This window comes from Bison bison, unplaced genomic scaffold (assembly GCF_000754665.1).
Source record: "Bison bison bison isolate TAMUID 2011002044 unplaced genomic scaffold, Bison_UMD1.0 scf7180017864145, whole genome shotgun sequence".
Taxonomy (NCBI): domain Eukaryota; kingdom Metazoa; phylum Chordata; class Mammalia; order Artiodactyla; family Bovidae; genus Bison; species Bison bison.
Window position 1 is genome coordinate 9,375,118 of NW_011494717.1, and position 22,107 is coordinate 9,397,224.

The 22,107-nt window shown below is 41.5% G+C and overlaps 2 protein-coding genes across 4 annotated transcripts in view; both read left to right on the top strand.

Annotated features, from left to right (window-relative positions):
• The first annotated feature begins 10,874 nt into the window (after positions 1 to 10,874).
• LOC104989131 (chromosome unknown open reading frame, human C2orf16) lies at positions 10,875 to 16,647 on the top strand. The gene is made up of 2 exons (XM_010840698.1): positions 10,875 to 16,052; positions 16,501 to 16,647. The coding sequence occupies exons 1-2, from the start codon at positions 10,875 to 10,877 to the stop codon at positions 16,645 to 16,647; spliced, it is 5,325 nt and encodes a 1,774-aa protein (XP_010839000.1).
• The window catches only part of ZNF512 (zinc finger protein 512), a 31,037-nt gene continuing 25,410 nt past the window's right edge, over positions 16,481 to 22,107 (top strand). For 2 of the 3 annotated variants that reach the window (XM_010840655.1, XM_010840656.1), the window contains exons 1-2: positions 16,486 to 16,676; positions 17,191 to 17,249. In XM_010840655.1, coding sequence (XP_010838957.1) covers positions 16,647 to 16,676; positions 17,191 to 17,249 — 89 coding nt within the window. In that variant the 5' untranslated portion in view covers positions 16,486 to 16,646. Of the gene's footprint in view, positions 16,677 to 17,190; positions 17,250 to 22,107 lie in introns of all 3 variants that reach the window. The other variant, XM_010840657.1, reaches the window with a different exon arrangement.

Genomic DNA, 22,107 nt, shown 5'->3' on the forward strand with positions numbered 1-22,107 from the left:
GACAGCTGAATCAAGTAATAGATAATGTGAAGGTAACTCCAATAGCATTGCTTCAAGTCATGGATTCTATGGGGATGATTAAAAAATCACATCCACCTATCATACAGTCAATGGGAATGACCCCAACAATGCAATATCAAGTTATGGAGTCAGTAAAAAGGAGTACATTGTTGGACCATCAAGTCATACAATCAGGAAAGATGAATCCAAGACTACAACATGCAGTCATAGAAACTGTGGAAATAACCCCAGGGCCACATAAAGTTATGCAATCAGTTCATGTAACATCAAGGCCACAAAGTCAAGTCGCAGAATCACTGAAGATTGCTCCAGGGCCAATATGTCAAAATATGAAATCATTTGAAATGATCCCAAGGCCATTGCATCAAGTGATGGATTACATGAAAGTGACTCCAGTAGCACTATTACAAGCTATGGATTTTATGGGGATAATTCCACCAACAAAGTCACATGTTATAGAATCTGGGGGTTTGATCCCAGATACACAGTCTCAGATTGCAAATTTAACCCCAAGGGCAATTCAATCAGATTGTTTGACTTCAAGCTCTTTTACTACTATTGGTACATTTGGAGTGGTAGAATCTGTGGGCTTACCTCCAAAGCCACCACATAAAGTCATGGAATCAGGAGGAGTGATTCCAATATCTCAAGCCAACTCCAGGAGTCTGGAGTTGACTCCTGGGTCATGTATTCAAGTGCCAGACTTTGAGGGGATGACTCCACAACCATATAATCAAGGCACAGAATCTATGGCATTAACACCAGGGCCATCTCATCAAGTCACAGAGTCTTCGAGGTTGACCCCAGGGCATCAAATTCTGGAGTATTCAGAGATGAATCCAAGGCAAAGTCATCATGTAATAGAAACTATGGAGTTGACCTCTGACCCCTGGATAAAAATGGAGAAATCTGCAGAGGTGACACATTCACATCATCAAATGATGGAATCTTTAGGGACAATCCCAAGGTCACTGGGTACAGGTACAAAATCTATGGGAATGAGCCAAAAGGCACTGCCTCAAGTCACAGAATCTGCAGAAATGTCCACTACATCAGTTTCAGATGTGAACTATAGAGAGATGAAATCAATTCCACAACTTAAGGTTATGGGTTCTATGACGTTATCCCCAAGACTGCAAAATTTGAAGTCTGGGAAACTGGTTTTGGCACCAGAGTCACAAAATATAAAATCTGTAGACATAACCACAGGTTCAGTCCCAGAACTGGGAAATTACACACAGCCAGTCTCAACTGTGAACTCTATAGAACTGGCCACAGAACCAGAATGGCAGAGTGTAAAACCTGAGGAGTTGGCCACCACACCACAGGGGCAAAATGAGAAATCTGTGCAGTCAGCCCCAGGGGCTCAGCTTCATGGTGTGAAATCTATCCAACTGATGCTGGGACCCCAACAACAAAGTAAAAAATCTACTGGGTTAGTCCCAGCACCACAGTTGCAAAGTAAGAAATCTATAGATCTGGTCCCCAGTTCACAGTTGCAAGGTATGGAATATGTTCATTTGGCTCTACCATCAGAGTTTCCAGGTATAAAAACTGTGGAATTGTCTCCAAGAATAGTACAAAAAGATATGAAACCTATGGAGTTGGTCCCAAAGCCATGGTCACAGGATATAAGATCTGAGGAGACAGCCCCAATACCATTGCGTGAAGATGTAAAAACTCCTCAAATGGTAGAAAGTACAAGACTGACTCCTGAGACAAAGGTAGAAGGTATGAAATATGAAGAACTGATCCCAGGAGCACACATTCAAGCAGTAAAATCTGTAGAGGTAGACTCCAGACCAAATCATCAAGTCACAGAACCTGAAGGGATGATCTCACGGTATCAAGCTTCAGAATCTTTAGGGATGATCTCAGAACCAGGATATCCAGAAACAGAAGCAAAGCTAACCCCTGACACTGGTCACCATGGGAAAGAGTCTATGGGGTTGATACAATCATTTTTAGGAAGTACCCCCAGGTCACTGAGCCAAGCATCTATGCAGATGAACTCAATGTCATTCAGGAGCACTCTTGAGCCAATGTTCCAAAGTGTGAGAGCCATGGATGAAACTCCAATGTCACAGCACATGACACAAGAATCTCTGGAGTTGGTACTAGGATCAGAGATGCAAGGTATGAAATCAAACATGTTGACCCCAGAATCTCAAGATATGAAGTTTGTTCATCCAAATCTAGGACCATATTCAGAAGTTATGAATTATGAGAAGCTGATCTCAGAACCACAATTTCAAAATGTGAAATCTGTGTCATTGACCTCAGAACCACAGTCCACAAGTATAAAACCTGAGGAGTTGACTCTAGGGCCATTAAGGCATGATGATTTTGTGGATTTACACGTACCACTGGAAGAATCTAGTAGGTTAATTCCTGAGTCACAGTTACAACATGTTGAATCAAGGAAAGTGACCATGGAATTACATTTACAAGGATTAAAATCTGTGGGTCTAACTTCCAGACCAAGGCATCAAGACATACCATCTACAGAGTTAGCTGCTGAGATCTGGCCACAAGAGGAGGAATCTGTAGTCTTGAAACCTGGTGGTGTGATGCCCAGGCCGTATTTTCAAAAATTTTCAGAGTTGACTCCAGGTCAAGACCATCAAGACACAGAAACTGTAAGACTGATTTCTGAGGCTTTGCCCCAAGTTAATTTGCCCCAATTAATGCAAAAACCAACAGATCAAGTTATAGAATCTGCAAGAATGACTCCTCTAAGGCCACATCTTCAAGATACAGAATCATCAGAGATACCCTTAAGGTCAGAATATGCAAACACAGAAACTGTGGGGTTAGCAACATTTCCAGTTGAAAACATCCAGGAGGTAATACCAGTACAACCATATTCAGAAAAAGGATCTCTGGAGTTGACTTTAGAACCAAGGATGCAATATGAGATATCAGAGCCACTACTACAAAATTTGAAACATGTGAAGTTAACCTCTGAGTCATCCCCATTAGTGGTGGAATCTAAACAGTTTATTACAGGACCAAAACCACAAGTTACAGAGTTGACTCCAGAGCCACAGCTCCAGGAAGTAACATTCAGGCAGTTGGAGTCAGAGCCAAAACTACAAGACGTGAAATATGTTAATTTAATTCAACAGCCAACTACTACCAAAATGGTAGAATCAGAGAAGCCAATACAAGAGCCAGTCCTACAAAGTATGATACCAGAGGAACTGACTCAGGAGGTACAGCTCCAAGGTGAGTCCCTGGGACCACAGTTGCATAGCGTAAGATTTTCAGAGTTACGTCCTAAACCACCACTTCAAGGAGAAAGACTTTTAGATTTAATCTCAGGGTCTCCACATCACAGTGTGACATCTGATGAATTGACCCCAGGTTCCCCAATGCAAGAAATAAAATTGTCAGATTGTACCCCAGGACCAAAGCATCAAAGTGTTGTATCTATACAGTTGATGGCAAAACCACAAACTCAAAGTACAAAATTCATGGAACTAAGCTCAGGACCGTGCTTACAAGGTGTTAGATTTTCTGATCTGACTCCAGACCCAAAGCATCAAGGTTTTGAACATGTACAGTTAATGCCAGGAACACAGCTTCAAGATACAAAGGCTGTAGGATTTGTAACAGAGTCATCTTTGCAGTTAAGTCAAGGGCTCCTGGTTGAAAATATGAAACCTATTCTGTCTGTTGAAGGGTCACAGTTTAACAGCATGAAATCAGTGAAATTGACCTCAGAACTTCAAGATATGAAATCTGAGGAACTGAACCTAGGGTCAAGGCAGCAAGATGTCAAATTTTCTGAATTGACCTCAGGGCCAAAGCTTCAAGGTGTCAAATTTGGGAAGCAAATCCCAGAATCACCATTTCATAGTGTGACTTCCATGGAGACAGCTCTAGAGTTAGGGCTTCAGGATTCTAAATCAGCAAAGATGTCTCCAGGGCTTCAAGGTGTGAAACAGGTGGGGCCATGGCTACAAGATGTCAAATTTTGTGATCTAACATCAGGAGTTCAGTCTCAAGGTGTGAAATCCTCTGAGTTAAATTCAGGGCCACAACTACAATATGTGAAGATTTTTGAGTTAACTCCAGAACCGATGATGCAAGGAGAAAGATCTATGAAGTTGGCCTCAGGACCTGAGCAGCAAGGGGTTAAGCCTGAGATGTTAGGGCCAAAGCCACTGTTTCAAGGCATAAAATGTGAAGCATCAGACCAAATGTCAAGCTTTGAAGGTGACATTTCTTATAAATTAGTTTCAGAGCCACAGAGACCAGATGTAAAATCTATGGAGGTGTCTCCTGGACTCCAGTTGCCAAGTGTAAACTTTTCTGAGTTGACCAGAAGACCACTGTTACAAGTTATGAAATCTTCTGGATTGACCCAAAGACCACAGATGCAAGATGTAAAACCTGCAGCAAGGACCCCAATCTCAGAGGTTGAAGGTTTACAATCTGAGGCACTAATGCCAGAACCACAGCTGGAAGATACAAAATCTGTGAAGTTAACCCCAGGACCACATTTAGGAAGTATGAAATCTATTCAGTTAATATCAAAGCCACAATTGGGAAATGTTAAATCTATGGTGTTAACCCCTGGGTCACAGGGGGAAGATGTGAAACCGGTAGAGGTGACCCCAGGCTCAAAACTTCATGGTTTAATATCTGAGTTGCTGTCCTCCGAGTCAGAGTTTAAAGATGTAAACTCTGCAGTCTTAACTCCAGGACAACATCCAAGAGGTATGAAATCTACATTGCTAACCCCAAGTCCACAGCCGGAAGGTAAAAAATCTGTGGAGATAACCTCAGGACCACCGAGAGAAGATGTCAAATCTGTGAAACTCACCTCAGACTCCAAGCTTCAAGGTGTGAAATCTGATGTGTTGGCACTGTCCTTAAGAAATCAAGGATTAAAAACTGTGACGTTCATCCCAAGAACGCAACTGCAAGATGTGAAAGCTGTGGAATTGAAACTTGGGCCAAGGATGCAAGATGAGAATTCTGTGTTTTTGGCACCATGGTCATTGCTGCAAGGGCCTAAACTGCAAGGTATGAAACCTCAGGAATTGACAAATTTGACAAAGCCCCAAATGCAAGATATGAAAATTCTGCAGCTAACCCCATGTCCAAAGCTTCAAAGTTTAAAACCTGTAGAGAAGACTCCAGATCAAGAGCTGCAATTTGCAAAACCTATGAAGTTGACCTCAAGGCCAAAGAAGCAGGTAGTAAAATCTGTGAATGCAAGCAGAAGACAAAAGTTTCAAGGAGTAAAATCTGTGGATTTAGCCCCAAAGCAACAGTTTCAAGAGACGGCAATTGTGAACTTAACTCCTGGGCCAAAACAGGCTGGTGAGATATCTGTAATCTCATCAGAGCAGCAATGTGTGAATTCAGAGTCACTGAAGAGAGGGTCTAAGTCAGAAGATGGGATGTCTTTGGAGTTAATTCCAGAGCTAAAATTTAAAGATGGAAAATTAGTAGATCTCAACTTTGAATTACAGTTGAAAGGTAGGGAATCATCTGAATTGACTCCAGAATCAAATATTCAAGGTATAAAATCTAAAAAGTTAAAACTTGAACCACAGTTGCAAAGTATGAAGTCTCCCAAGTTGACCCCAGGACCACAGTTACACCAAGTAAAATCCTCAAAGTCAACTTCAGAGCCACAGCTTCAAGGTGTGAAAACCACTGAGTTTAAACAAGAGCCACAGCCTGAGACTATGAAACATATTCAGTGGATACCAGGATATGAGTTCCAAGACGTGAAATCTGCAGGGTTAAATCTTAAGCCACAACCTCAAGGTGGCAAATTTGTAGAGTTGAAATATTCAACACAGTTAAGAGATGTGAAGTCATCTGCATTGCATCTGGGGCCAAAAATTCAAGGTACAGCATATATGAAGTTTAACCTCGGGCCACAGTTGAAGAGGGTGAAAACTCCTGAGTTGTCTCCAGGACCACAGATGCAAGAAGGAAAAGTTTTGGCATCAACTTCAGAGCCACAGTTTCAAGGTATGAAAATTGTGGAGCTAAACCAAAAGCCAGAGTTTGGAAGTACGAAAACTGTTCAGTGGATGCCTGCACCGATGTTTCAAGGTGTGAAATCTCTGCTAAATCTTGAGTTGCAACCTCAGTGTGTCAAACCAACAGAGTTGATACAGTTGAGAGATACGAAGTCATCTGTATTGACCCCAGGGCCAAAGCTTCAGGATGTACAATCTTTGACATCACTCCAAGAGTCTCAGGCTCAAGGTCTCAATGTGAAACCCTGTCTACAGTTTAGCAGAATGAAATCATGTGACTTGACTTCCAAGTCAAAGCTCTGTGATATAAAATCTATGATGTTCAAATCTAGGCTTCACTTGCAAGATGGCGAATCTCCTTCATTGACCCCAGGACCATGGCATCAAGAAGTGAAACCATTACAGTCAGCCCCAGGAACACAGCTTCAAGGTGTGAAGTCTCCACTGCTTACACAAGAGCCACAGTTTCCTGAGGTGAAATCTGAGGTATTAAGCCAAGGGTCACAATTACAAAGTGATAAAACTATAGAGTTGAACTCCCCACTACACTTGAAAAGTATGAAGTCATCTGAGTTGACTCTTCAGCCAAAGCTTCAGGGCATGAAATCTGAGGATTTCAACACTGGGCCACAGTGGCAAGGTCTAAAATCTTCTGAGGTACCGTTTGAGACAAAGTCCCAAGACAAGAAAGTTACTGAGCTAATCCCTGGCTCACAGTTGCAAGGTACAATGTTTTCTAAATTGACTGTGGGGACAAAGACTCAAGGTATCAAATATACAGATTTTGACCCTGGGTCACTGTTACAAGGTGTAAACTCTTCTGGGTGGACCTCAAAGGCCAAGCTTCAAGATGTAAAACATAAAGAATTTAGCCCCCGTCCCCAGCTGCAAGTTCTAAAATCTTCTGAGCTGATCCCGGCATCAAAACTTCAAAATGTGAAATTGGTGTTCAACTCTGAGTCACAATTTCAAGGAGAGAAATCTTCTCAATTAATCTCAGACTCAAATTTACAAGATGTGGAATCTGCAAAGTCCAAATCTGGGCCACCATCGCAAGGTGTGAAATCTGAGTTGACACTGGGGACAAAGCTTCAAAAAGTGAAATCAGTGGAATTCAAGTCAGGTCCACAGTTGCAAGATATAAAATCTTCCAAGTGGATCACGGGTATAAAGCTTCAAGGTGTAAAATCTATGAATTTCAGGTCTGGATCAAACTTGCAGGGTGTGAAATTGTCTGAAGTTATCCCAAGGGAGAAGCTTCAAGGTGTGAAGTCTCTAGACCTGAAACCTAGTCCAAAGTTACAAGGTGCAAAATCTGATTTGACTCTGAGGAGAAAGATTCCAGTTGTGAGATCAGTAGAGTCAGACTCCAGCCAACACTTAAAAGATATGAAATGTTCTGAACTGATTATGGGTTTAAAGCTTCAAGATGTAAAATCTAAAGGGTTAAATTCTAGACCACACTTTCAAAGTATGAAATCTTCTGAAGTGGTCTTAGGGACAATGCTTCAGGAAGCACAATCAATGTTCAACTCTGAACCACAGATACAAAGTAAAAAATGTTCTGAATTGATTCAAGGGACAAAGCTTCAAGATGAAAAATCCTTAGAGTTCAATCATGGACTGAAGTTACAATGTGGGAAATCTGATTTAACCCAGAAGAGGGAACTTCAAGGTGTGAAATCACTGGAGTTCAACCCTCAACCACAGAGACAGGGTGAGAAATCTGATTTGGGGCTAGGGTGGAGGCTTCAAGATTTGAAATCTGTTGTTCCATGTCTGCAAGGTGTGACATCCTCAGAGTTAACACCAAAGACAAAGCTTCAAAGTGGAGAATCTATAGAATTCATCACCAGGCCAATGTGGCAAGATATGAAACCTTTTGAATTGACTCTTGGTACAAAGGTACAAGATGTGAAATCTTTGGGGTTCAACTCAGCTCCACAGTTACAAGATAGAAAATTATCTATGTTGACATCAAAGGCACACCTTCAAGGTGTGAAATCTATGGAATTCAACCCTGTGGCAGAGTTGCAAGGTGCAAAATCTTCTGGGCCTATAAAGCTTCAATTGATGAACTCTATAGAAGTCAGTCCTAGCCTAGAATTTCAGGTTGCAAAATTCTGTAAGTTGGCCTTGGAATCAAAGATTCACAGTGGGATATCGTCTAAGAGCAATGCTAGAAAGCAAAAGCAAGATGAGAAATCGTGTAAGTTGAATCCATGGGAAGAGCTTCAAAATGTAAAAGTCATGGTGTTCAGTCCTGGGACACATTCACAACATATAAAATCTTCAGAATCATGCAAAAGGACAAAGCTTAAAAATGTGAAATCTTTGGAATTCAATCCTGACCAACAGCTACAAGATATGAAATCTTCTGATTTGAGTCTGGGAACAAGTCACCAAGGTATTCAATCTTTAGAGTTCAATCCTGGACCACAGTTGCAAGAGGTAAAATCTGAGTTGAGCACAGAAACTAAGCTTTCAGATGAGAAATTGCTGGAATTCAACCATGAGCCTAAATTACAAGGTGGGAGATGCTCTAAACTGAAGCCAGGGCCACAACTTCAATGTGTGAATTATATACCATTCAACACTGGGTCACAAGTGCAAGATAAAAAATCTTCAGAGTTGAATCCCAGTACGGAGCTTCAAGGTAGAAAATCTAAGGTGCTCTGCGTTGGGCCAGATTTGCAAGGTGTGAATTCTTCTGCATTCATTTCAGAACCAAAACTTCAGTGTGTAAATCCAACTGGATGCAAGCCTGGGTCACATTTGCAAGGTACAAGCTCTTCTGAATTAACTTCAGTTTCAAAATTTCAAGGTATGGAGTCTTCTAAGTTAAATTCAGGGACAGAGCTTCAAAGTGAGACATCTATGGTGTTCAACCCTGGACCACATTGCCAAGGTCTGAAAGGAGCAAAATCATCGGAGCTGACTTCAGGGAAAAAATGTCAACATATGGGATCTGAGGAGAGACTAAGTACAAAGAATCAGTGTGAGACATCTGTGGTGTTCAACCCTGGACCACACTGCCAAGGTTTGAAACCTGAATTGAGTCCAGAATCAAAGTTTCTAAGTGTAACACCCAAAGAATGCAACCCTGGGCCACAGATGCAGTGTGCAAATTCTGAGTTGAATCCAGAGCCAAAATCACAATGTTTAAATTCTATGGGTTGCAAATGTGGGCCACCCTTGCAAGGTATAAAATCCCTTGAGTTGACTTCAGGGGAAAAATGTCAATATATGGGAACTGAAATGAATCCAGGCACAGAGAATCAATGTGAGACATCTATGGTGTTCAATCCTGGACCACACTGTGAAGGTCTGAAATCTGAATTGAGTCCAGAGTCAAAGTTTCTAAGTGTAGCACCCATAGAATGCAACCCTGGGCCATGGATGCAGTGTGCAAAGTCTTTTAAATTGAATTCAGAACCAAAATTACAATGTTTAAATTCTATGGGTTGCAAATGTGCGCCACCCTTGCAAGGTATAAAATCCCTTGAGTTGACTTCAGGGGAAAAATGTCAAAATATGGGGTCTGAAGTGAAACCATGTACAGGGAATCAATGTGAGACATCTATGGTGTTCAACCCTGGGCCACATTGCCAAGGTCTGAAATCTAAATCGATTTCAGGGTCAAAGTTTCTAAGTGTAACACCCACAGGTTGCAACTGTGGCCCACAGATACAGTGTGAAAATTCTTCTGAGCTGAATCCAGAGCCAAAATTACAATGTGTAGATTCTATGAAGTGCAAATGTCGGCCACCCTTGCAGGGTATAAAATCTCCTGAGTTAACTTCAGGGACAAAATGTAAAGGTAAGAAATCTTCTGATTTTAATCCAGGGCCAGAACTTCAAGGTATAAAATCTATTATGTTCAATCCTGTGCAGGATTTACAAGACATAAAATGTGAATTGACTCCAGGGACAAAGTCTCAAGGTAGAACCTCAACAAAGTTCAACTCTGGCCCACAGCAGCAAGGTGTAAATTCTACTGGGTTGAATTCAGGGATAGAACTTCAATACTTAAGTTCTGTAAAGTCTAATCCAGGGCCACAGATGCATGGTATGAAACCCTCTGGGCCAGAATCTCATGGTACAAAATCTATGTTGTTCAACCTGGAATCACACTTGCAAGAAGCAAAATCTCCTGAGTTAACTTCAGGGACAAAGTTTCCAGAAGTCCAATTTTTGGTCAATCATGCTGGGTCAGAGCAACAAGTTGTGCAGTCTGTGTTCACTTTGGGCCCTCAGTTAAATGTTATGAAACCTATGTTATTTTTACCAGAGCAACTGTTTGAAGATATAAAATCTATGAAGATGAACAAAGAGCCACTGCTTTGTGGTACCAATTCTACAAAACTGATTTCAGACTCTGAGCTTCAGAATTTGAAATGGAATGTGTTTGCTCTAGAGCCATGTTTTCAAAAAGTGAAATCTATGGAATTAAATTCAGGGCCACATCCTCAAGGTATGAATTGTGAGGAGTTGCCCTCACACCTCAGGCAGCATAGTATAAGATCTGTGGTCTTTGCACCAGAGCCATGTTTTCAAGATGGGAAACCTCTGGAGTTGAAACCAGAGACACAACCTCAAGATGTGAATTCTAATAAACTGATTTCTTGCTTCAGGCAGAAATCTGTAGTGTCTGTATCAGTGCCATGTTCTCAGGATGTGAAATCTATGAAGTCAAACCTACTGCCCCAATCTCAAAGTGTAAATTTTTTAGGATCATCATCATGTCTCAGGTCACAATGTGTTAAATCTGAGATCTCTGCACCAGAGCCATGTCTTCAAAATATGAAATCTGTAGAGTTGACACCAGGGTCTCAAGAACAAGGCATGAATTGCCAGGAGCTGACTTCAGGATTGCAAGGTGTCAAATCAGGAATCTCGGCACCAGAGTCAACTAAGAACTTCATACCAGGACCAATGTTGACTAGTGTCAAATTTTCAAATTTGTGTCCAGAATCACAGCAACAAGGTGTGAAACATTTGGAGTTTACTCCAGAACCAAAGTTGCAAAGCACAAGGCATGCAAAATCATCTTCAGTGTCTCTGCAACAAGCTATAAAACCTGTGGAGTTAGCATCAGAGTCACTGTTTCAAAGACCAAAATCTGAGGATCTAACTCCAAGAACAAGCTCTCAAATGATGGGCTCCTCTGAAATCATCCCTAGGCCAGGGCATCACTTTATAGAACATGAAGAGATGATTCCAAAGCCAATGCATCGAGTCCCTAAATCTGTTAGTTTGACTTCAATACCAATTTATCAAGTTACAGATTCTTCAAAAATGGCAAAAAGTTTGGCACATCAAGACACAGAAACTATAGAGAAATCTGTGAAGTTGACCCAAAAGCCAAAAGGAAAAGCCATGAAAGCTTCAGGAATGCCTCTGAAACTAGATCTTCAAGTACCAGAATTTGTTGATCTGACTCCAATGCTAAGGAATCAAGATTCAAAATCCTTAAAATTAACACCAAAGAAAAGCCACCGAATCCTGGAAACTCTGGAGTTGCTCTCTCAGTCAGGGTCCCAAGTTAAGGAGTTACATACAGGGCAGCTGCAGCAAGTTGTGGAATCTGAAGGGATGACTTCAGGACCCAAGGATCACACTACAGAAACTATGGGGTTGACCTTCAAGACAAAGCTGAAAGGGGAGGAATTTCTTGGAAGGAGTCCAAAACCAATAAATAAAACCACTGATGCAGAGAGATATTCAAGGCCCTACCCTCAAGCCCAGGAATCTGTGGAGGTGATCTCCGCGCAAAAACTGCCAAGGGGAGAGTCTATAGCATTGATTACAAAGGCATTTCAAGATGTCCCAGAATCTTCAGAGATGACAGAAGGGATACGATATCAAGTTCCTGGGTCTATAGGTTTGACCTCTAAGCGATTCCTAAAGGCAAAGCCAACAGGTCAAGTTGCAGGATACGCAGAATCTGCAGAGGTCACCACTGAGACATGGCAACAAGGGGAGGGAAAAATGAAGCTTACACAGTCACAGAATCAAAGTATGAAATATTCAGAAACAGCCCCAGGACTACTGGGTCAAATTACAGAATTCATGAGGATTAGTCCAAAGCCACTAGAACAAGTCACAAACTCTACAAAGACACAGCTTCAAGTTGCTCAAGCAATAGGGGTAAAGCCAGTAGCTCCCATCAGAGTTGCTACACCTGTGAAAGTGACTCCTGGGCCACCATATCAAGTTGTGAAGTCTGTAACATTAACATCATGGCCAAACTCTCAAATGGTAGACTGTGCTGAGTTGACTTCAAAACCACAAGATGTGAGACCTTCAGAGTTTACCTCAGGCTTAAGGTTGCAAAATGCAAAATTTAAGAAATTAAGCACAGAACCAAAGTACCAAACTTTGAAAAGAATGGATTTGACAGGGTTTCAAATTGTAAAGACTATGGGGCCACCACTGCAAATTGTAAAATCTGAGGAATTAGCACCAGGGCCAATTCCCCAGATTGCAGAACCAATAGGAGTGGGGCTTAAGGCAACAAATTACTTGGATTTATTCCCAAGGCTACATCTTCAAGAACCAGTAGAATCTATAGAATTAACTCCAAGGCCAAATACTGAAGTGAAATCTGCAGAATTAACCACACAGCCAACATCTACACTTGAGGCACCTACAGTGTTAAATCATAAACAAGGGCTTCAGGCTGTGAAATCTACAGGGATAAAAACAGGGCCTCCTCAAGTCATGGAATCTGAGGATTTGAATTTAAGTGAGGTGTGTCAGAATAAGGACTCTGAGGAGGGATCATCAGAAGAAGAGTTACAAATAGGGAATTATTTCTCTAGGTTTCTAAACAACTCTTCAGACTCACTTAGCTCAAGTTCTGTCAGAACATCTGAATTAGATCTTTGGGATTCTGAGATGCCACAAGTATCAAATGTGTTGGATATAAAAAACCTTGTGACAGATATTTTGCAACCTGAGGAGTCTTTTATAGACCTTGATACGATACAATCTTCAACTTTTTCCTTATCCCTTCATAACCAACCCCTTGCCGAGACAGCTATTACTGTAAAAAACTCAAATTCTGAGATCCCAGGAGTGGATGTCATACCTAATGAAAGGACTAAGAGGAAACATGTGGAGGAGTCAGAGAGCTCACTCCAGAGACTCTCACAACATTCACCACAAGACTGGAGATCACCACCTAAGTTTTTCCAGGCAGAGTCAGGGGCTCAAAGAGCCCGTTCCTGGCCTGTCCTGGGCAGGCAACGGAATGTCTGGGAGAGTCGCTCCTCGAGGCCACGACTACCTAGAAAATACCTCTCCAATATGCTAATGATGGGGAATGTCTTGGGGACCACTATGGAAAGGAAGCTTTCTTCTCAAACATCTTTAACAGAAAGAGCCACTGAAGATACCTGTCAATCTATTCAGAATTTATTTGGGGTTCCAGCTGAATTGATGACATGTTCTGAGAGACTCCTTGAGAAGGGTCAAGGTACTATCTCTCAGCCTTCAGTGGTCAAAAACTACATTCAGAGACATACTTCATGCCATGGTTATGAGAAAAAAACACCTTTAAGGATATGGACACGTAGTTCCATGCCCTCCATAATACAGCACTACTCTGGGAGTAGAAAGAGAATAAAGAAAAAGTCAAAACCCTGCGATATATCTCAGGAAGTCATTCAGTACATGCCTGTTTCATGCACAGGGAGTCAGCCTCCTGCCCCAGCAAAGTCAGAGTCTTCCCTCAACATATTTTTTGCCAGGAGAGATTCTGTTCCAATGGAAGAGACTGAGAACTCACAGAGTGATTCACAGACAAGGATTTTTGAGTCCCAACACTCCCTCAAGCCAAGTTATCTTCCCCAGGCCAAGACTGACTTCTCAGAACAGTTCCAGCTGCTACAAGATTTGCAACTAAAAATAGCAGCAAAACTGTTGAGGAGTCAAATACCCCCCAATGTACCTCCACCTTTAGCTTCAGGTCTGGTCCTAAAATATCCTATCTGCCTACAGTGTGGCCGATGTTCAGGATTTAATTGCTGTCATAAATTACAGGCTGCTTTTGGGCCTCACCTTCTTATTTATCCACAGCTTCAACTTGTAAGCACTCCTGAAGGCCATGGAGAGATTAGGTTACATCTTGGCTTTAGGTTGCGAACTGGTAAAAGACCCCAGCTCCCAAAGTATCACAGAAGAGACAGACCAGTCACACCAAGGAGCCTTAGATCAACATCATTAAGGAAAGCCAAAGGTTATACACGAGCTTCCAAGAGTCCTACTTCTACAATAAATTTCCAGTCTGGGTCGTCCCAGGCTCCTGCTCCTATAGAAGTCTGTATCAGGCAAAGGCAATATGACAGCTCTAGCCTAATAGAAAAGACAGAAATTAGAGAGCCTGGACACTATGAGTTCACTCAAGTTCACTCTCTATCAGAGAGTGACTCTGAAAGCAATCAGGATGAAAAATGGGCTAAAGTGAGAACCAAAAAGACCTATGATTCAAAATATCCAATGAAAAGAATCCCTAAGGAAGTTAGATCACAAAATACAAAGTTCTACACAAATGGTAGAGCTATAATACAGAGTTCCTCTAGGGAATTACCAAACCAGTTAAGAAGGAAGAGGACTGGAGCATCTCAGACAACGGCCGCCTCTTTAAAAAGACAACCTAAGAAATCCTCCCAACCAAAATTTATTCAACTACTTTTTCAGGGCCTAAAGCAGGCAATTCAAGCAGCACACAGAATTATGGCTTTGGCTGGGCAGAAGCCTGAGGACACAACAAGGTCAGACTACTTCTGGTCATGCAAAACCTACCTTCCAAAACAAAAAGCCAGAGACTACTGCTCAACAAAAGACAGCAAAAGACACAGGATGCCAACTCTCAAGCTAAGGCGTTCAAACTCAGTCACCAAGCAGGAAAGCACGCGTTGGGAAGAAACAGACCAATTCAGACCAGCTCAACAACCAAAAAGGGATAGCTCTTTCCAACTCAGACCTAAGCAATTACCCAAGCCCACAGTTTCCCAAAGAAGTACCACTCTCAAAAACATCTCAACCAGCCAGTGTTTGGGTCCTGTTCAAAATGAGAGTAGTAGCAGAGCTAAGAAAAACTTTAACAGAAATGAAATCTCTAACCAGGAGTCCAAGAACTTCAAACCAGGAATCAGAGTTCATGCTGCAGGGAGACTCTTACAACCTGGTTCTCTTATGAAGAGGACTTCACATAGTCACCTTAAAGGGAAACCCACACACAAGGAACGAAACCACCAGAGCTTCGGCTTCAGTAGGGAAAGAACCCCATGTTACTCTTCTGGAAGAAGCCAATACAGTCCCTCTGAGAGGGACCAGCACAGTACCTCTGAGAGGAGCCATAGAAGTACCTCTGAGAGGAGCCATAGAAGTACCTCTGAGAGGAGCCATAGAAGTACCTCTGAGAGGAGCCATAGAAGTGCCTCTGAGAGAAGCCACCGCAGCGCCTCTGAAAGGAGCCATCGCAGTGCCTCTGGGAGAAGCCATCGAAGCGCCTCTGAGAGAAGCCATCACAGCGCCTCTGAGAGGAGCCATCGCAGCGCCTCAGAGAGGAGCCATCGCAGCGCCTCTGAGAGGAGCCATCGCAGCGCCTCTGAGAGGAGTCATCCAAGCCCTTCTCAGAGGAGCCATCACAGTCTCTCTGAGAGGAGCTATAGAGCTCCCTCTGAGAGGAGATGTCGCAGTCCCTCTGAGAGAAGGTGTCGCAGTCCCTCTGAAAGAAGGTGTCGCAGTCCCTCTGAGAGGAGCAATCGCAGTCTCTTTGAGAAACTTCGTCGCAGTTCCTCTGAGAGGAGAGGGCACAGTGCTTCTGAGAGAAGACAGCACAAGCCCTCTGAGGGGAGCAGACAAAGTCCCTCTGAGAGGAGCCACACCAATCCCCTCAAGGAGAGACTCAAACACAGCTCCCCTAGGGAGAGGCCCAGGCATGGTTTGAGTAAAGATTTCAATAGTAACTCGAACACGTCTCCTAGAGACCACACCAAAAATCCCCAAAGGAGGGCAAGTTTGGAGGCCTGACACTAGTAGATGGAAGAGACCCGCCCCCGTTATTCATTGCCTAGCTCAAGTCTCCCCTGAGCGGCTCTGGCTTCTTTCCTACTCGGCCAAGGCCTCTACTTCCTAAGCCCTCAGCAATGAAAGAGTTTCTTCGTCTCTCTACCTGGGGGGAGGGAGAGCGGGAATGGGTCTGTCATTTCCCTAAGATAAATAAAGGGGCAATAATTGACCTTCCTGTGCATCAAGAAAGACCACTCTTCTCGCGGGGTGGAGCCTGGGGGCGCCGGAAGGGCAGGAGAGGTTGTGCAAACCGAGGGAACGAAAGGGAGGGGCTCTCAGGCCAAAGTTGACGCTCCAAACCCCACCCCCAGTTTCCCGGGTCCCACCGCGCACTGCCGGGGCGGGGTCTCAGAGGAAAGGGGGCTAGTCACGTGACTCGCCCCTGCCGCAGCCCCCTCGGAAGCTGCTAGGCGGAAGTAGACGTTCGCCACCGGGCTCGCGGACCCGACTCCACATCCGGGAGCGGAGAGGAGAGCGGAAGTGGCGTTGGTCTGGCCGGAGCCCTTGGGTGAATTTGTTAGGCGTGGAGAGGGAGTGATGTCTTCCAGACTCGGTGCAGTGCCCGCTGTGAGTTTCTCGGTTTGACCGTTACGCTTTAGGGGTAGCGCTGTCGAGCGCGCCACACGCGGTGCCTCGCTTTTGTCCCCTGCTCAGAGTCGGTTTTCTCAGAGCTCAGCGTAGGCCCCACCCTTCTAGGTCAGATCTATGAGCCCCCGTATTTCCCCCCCACTTCTGCTGCCCGTTCCCTACCCCCCTTGGACTAAGTTCCTCGTCAGATTACCGTTAGTCTCTATTCCTTTTACATCCTCAATGTCTCCCATATCCTTTGTCCTGTCTTTCCGCCTCCCGCGTATTCTTGGACCAGGGCTTTGAGAATGGAAGAGATGAAGGCTCTGGTGTTGTCACCTGCCTTGACCCCGTAGGTAGGGCGGCGCACTTTTCCTAAAAAGTCTTGCCTTGTTCGTTTTGCAGTAGTAGCCCCAGGAGAGCTTCAGTTCTTGGCGAAGGGGGATTCATCTTTTTGTGGTCAAGTTTCAGAGGTCCCTAGCATACACTCACTCATGTGCTTACCATTTGCTAGACCCCGGGACCCACACCCTTTAAGCAGCAGAGGAGCACGAGGATCGTGGGAGCTAAGAAGTAAGTGAGGTTTTCTGCAGTCCATTTATAATTGTATCACCAGCGTTGTCCAATAGAACTTCCTGTGATGATAAAAATATTCTGTATTTACACTGTCAAGTATGATAGCACTGGAAATGTGGCTAGTAGCAGTGAGGAACTGAATTTTAAATTGTATGTTGATTAACTTAAATTTAAATAGCCACCTGTGGCTAGTGGCCATCTGATAAGACAGTGCAGGTCTAATCTTGCTGTGGGGGAGGAAAAGGTCCCTTGCAAAAAAAAAAGTACGGATTATAATAAAAATGGAATGTGACTCTGTAGCCCTGCATTTCTTTAGACGTCATATATGTACTCATGAATACATTGATGAACTTGGGAAGGACTGATGAAAATGAATAAGTACTTATATTTTCAAACTACTTGGCTTCAAGACTAGTTTATTATATTGTATACTGAATGCACTAAGCTTTTCCATATTTGTTAATACAAAAAAAAATCTTGTTCAGGAGATACTCAGAAAGGATTAGTTCCTTCATGTAACGTTTACTAAATATCTGCTTTGTGCCAGTTGTGTGATAGGTTAGATACACAGACATGAAAAACACAAGGAGATCAACACAATAATGTGTAATGAAATATTTTTATTTCAAGAATTGTATATAGCCTTTTGGGAAGGGGAGTGATGTTTGGAAGGGAAGGGTTACCGGAGCAAATCACTCCTAAACAGACTTTCAAGTCAAGGAATAATGGATTTAACCATAAGGAAAAGGATTTTTTTGTTGGCTTTTCAGAAGAAATAACAATGTGAATTTGTAAAAGGTTTTAATGGAATAGCAAATGGGTAATTGTTAGGAAACGTAAAGGTTAATAATGGCCTCTCATCCATTGATAATCAGAATCATCCGGCATCAGAATCCCTATTTTTAACTGGTCTAGGATATTGTGAAGTTTGAGAATCACTGGTGAGAATTGAGATTAGAAAAGTAAAGGATGAAAACGTGGAAAAAATCAGTGTTTAAGGCTTGGGTAGAATAAAAAAAGGCTGTAGATGATACTGAGATGAACTTAAAATATTTTTCTAATAAAATATAACTTTTCACCTAGAGAATGAACTAGGGGCTCTTAAAAATTCTTGGTAGATCAGAAAGGAGTTGGAAATAGGTTAAACTTTTCATCTTCGTGATAAGAAGCCAAGACTAAACAACAAATTATTTTAAAGTCACTACCATTATGATAGCCATTGTTGGAGCCAAAAGCTTTTTCTTGTCATATTTATGGAAAGTGAGTGAGTGAGTGAAAGTCACTCAGTTATGTTCGACTCTTTGAGACCCCACGGACAGTAGCCCACCAGACTCTTCTGTCCATGGAATTCTTCATGCAAGAACACTGGACTGGGCTGGGTTGCCATTTCCTTCTCCAGGGGATCTTTCCGACCCAGGGATCAAACCCGGGTCTCCTGCATTGTAGACAGATTGTTTACTGACTGAGCCACCACAGAAGCCCCAGGAAAAAGAAGTTTGATATTAATCTGGTTTTTAATAAATAATAAAAAATAAATAAACCCTGAGTTGATGAGTACTGTAAAATACTTGAGAATTGTTTTTATTGAGTGCTTTAAAAATAAGAGACCTGGAGAGAGAATTCCCTATCCACATTGACTTAATCCTCAAGGTGTTAATCACACTGACATATAAACTATTGATATTTCACTATACTCATGCTTATTCATGAGCAGGGAGCTGGGTATGTCTGAGTCCAACCTTGATAGTATAGAAATTCCTATGAGGATGTTTCTAAGAGGAGTCATATGGGACTTGACTATAGCCTGTTGATGCTATCAAGTCTTTCTGGTAGAGATTATTCCCGTTGTTTGGTATGGTGGGTTTTGGCCCTAGAGGACTGGCTATTCCCATTAAATTTTTTTTTATACCTTCACTGAGGTATAATTGAAGTGCAGTGGCTGCATATATTGAAAGTATACGGTACCTTCAGCTTTGACATAATGTAAGTACCCACGAAACTGTCACCACAATCAAGATAAGTTTCCCTGTCTCCCATAAGTTTTCTCATGTCTCTTTGCAATTCATTCCTCCCTCTACTCGGGTTGCCAGACACCCACTGACCTGTTTGCTGTCACTGTACAGTGGTTTGCATGTTCTAGGATTTTACATAAATGAAATCAGACACTATGTCCTCTTTTTGCATGATTTTTTTCACTCAGAATAATGATTTTAAGTGAAAAATAGTTTCTGTTGCTAAAAAGAATTCCATTATGGATATACCATAATTTGTTTAGCCATCCACCTGAGAGATGTTTGCATTATTTTCAATGTGGGGGTGTTAGAATAAGACTGCCATGAACATTATGTGCAAGTCTCTGTGTGGAAAAATATTTTTGTTTTCTTGAGAAATAGTTAATATATATTTATTAAGATGGTATTTACCATCTTAGGTTGATTAGCTCATATGTCAGGAGTATGTTTAACTTTTTAAGAAGTTATTTTGCAAGTTGGTGGTAGATTTTACATCCTACCAGCAGTGTATGAAAGTAAGTCTCTAATTTTAGCAACTTTAATGGTGTATAGTGGTGTTTCATTTTGGTTTTAATTAGCATTTTCCTGATGAATAATGATGTAAAACATCTGTTTATGTATTTTATTGGTCATTCATATATCTTCTTTTGTCAGATGTGTGTTCATGTCTTTTGCCACCAAAAAAAAAAAGTTCCATCTCGCTATTAAATTGTACTATTTAATTAAAAAAAATTTTTTTTAATACAGTTCATTTGTTACATATATCTTGACTATTTCTTCAAGTCAGTGGTTTGCATTTCATTTTCCTAATGATATCTTTTGAAGAGCAAAAGTTTTAAATTTATCATTAAAAATAAGAATTTTATCATTCTTTCCTTTTATGTTTTGTGCTTTTTGTGTTTTATTTAAGGAAACTTTGCCATCTCTAATTGCAAAGATTTTTTTCCTGTGTTTTCTTCCAGGTGTTTTATAGGTTTTGCATTCAGATCTATGGCTCATTTACAGTTAATTTTTATGCATGGTGTGCTATAAAGATCAGTATTAATTTCTTATATATCTAGTTGTTGAAAAGATTTTCCTTTCCCTATTCAATTGCCTTTGCACCTTTGTCCAAAATCAGTTAAATGTACATAGGTGTGGGTTTCCTTGGTGGCTCACTGGTAAAGAATCCACCTGCCAATGCAGGAGACATGAATTCGATCCCTAAGTCAGGAAGATCCCCCTGGAGAAGGACATGGCAACCCATTACAGTATTCTTGCCTGTAAAACACCATGGACAGAGAAGCCTCGTGGGCTACAGTCCATGGGGTCACAAAAAGAGCCAGACACAACTTAGTGACTAAACAACAACATATATAGGTGTGGGTCTGTTTCTGAACTGTTATCCTATTCCACTGATGTATATATATGTTTGTCTTTTTGCTAATGCTGAACTGTCTTGATACTGTAGCATTAGAGTAAATCTTGAAATCAGTTGTCATGTACTTTCTTGTTTTTTCAAGATTGTTTCAGCTGTTATATTTTCTTTGCTTTTTAATATAAATTCTACAGTTTGTCATATCTATAAAAAGAAGCTAAAATAAAAATAAAAAAGGAAGCATGCTGGAGTATTGATTGGTATATATATTGAATCTGTAGGTAGATTTAGGGAGAATTGCCATTTTTAACAATGTATTTTCTGATTTATGAGCATATTTTCCATTTGTTTCGGTCTTCATTTTTTCTTACCATTGTGTTGTAGTGTTCATTGTAAAAGTCTTGGATAGCTTTTTAAAAAATTTTAATTGGAGGCTAATTACTTTACAATATTCTGGTGGTCTTGGATGGCTTTTGTTAGATTTGTTTTTAGGTTCCTAGATTTGTTCCTAGATGCCTGTGTTTTTTGTTATTGTCTATGCTATTATTTTTATAAGTCTATTTTCTAGTTGCTTGTTGCTAGCAGCTACGAATACAGTTGAACTTTTGTACTTTAACCTTGTATCCTGCCACTTGCTAAATTCGTTTTTAATTCTAGTAATTGTTTCATATATTTCCTTAGATCGTCTTTGTAAACAAACTGTGAAAAATCTGTTAAAAAAATCTGCAAATCAGTTCAGTTGCTCAGTCGTGTCAGACTCTTTGTGACCCCATGGAATGCAGCACACCAGGCCTCCCTTTCCATCACCAACTCCTGGAGTTTACTCAAACTCATGTCCATTGAGTCGGTGATGCCATCCAATCATCTCATCCTCTGTGTCCCCTTCTCCTCCTGCCTTCAATCTTTCCCAGCATCAGGGTCTTTTCAAATGAGTCATTTCTTCTCATCAGGTGACTAAGATTTGTAGAATTCTCTGCTTTTCTTTTTCTGTCAGTTTGATTTTGTATACTTTGAGCCTCTGTTGTTAGACATGTACAATGAGTAATTATGTCTTCCTGATGTTATTTTTATTATGAAGTGTTTCTTTTTATCTCTGGTAATACTGTTTGTCTTGAGTCTATTTTATCTGATAGTAAAATAGCTACTCCAGCCTTAATATGTTTGCTGATGGCATAGTGTAATTGTTTTATACCTTTACTTCCAATCCACATATGTCGTTTATATTTAAAGTGTGCCTCTTGTGGATAGCCTATATTAAAATACTTTTTTATTTACTCTCTCAATGTCTGACTTTCACCTGGAGAAATTAGGCCGTAAACATTTAAATTAATTATTGACATGATTGGATTTAAGTTTGCCATTTAATTATTCTCTCTACCTTGTTTTTTTATTCCTGTATACCTTCTTTTGGACTATTTAAATGTTTAGTCTTCCATTTTATTTTATTTAATTTTTACTCCCCCCCCCCCCTTTTTTTTGGGGGGGG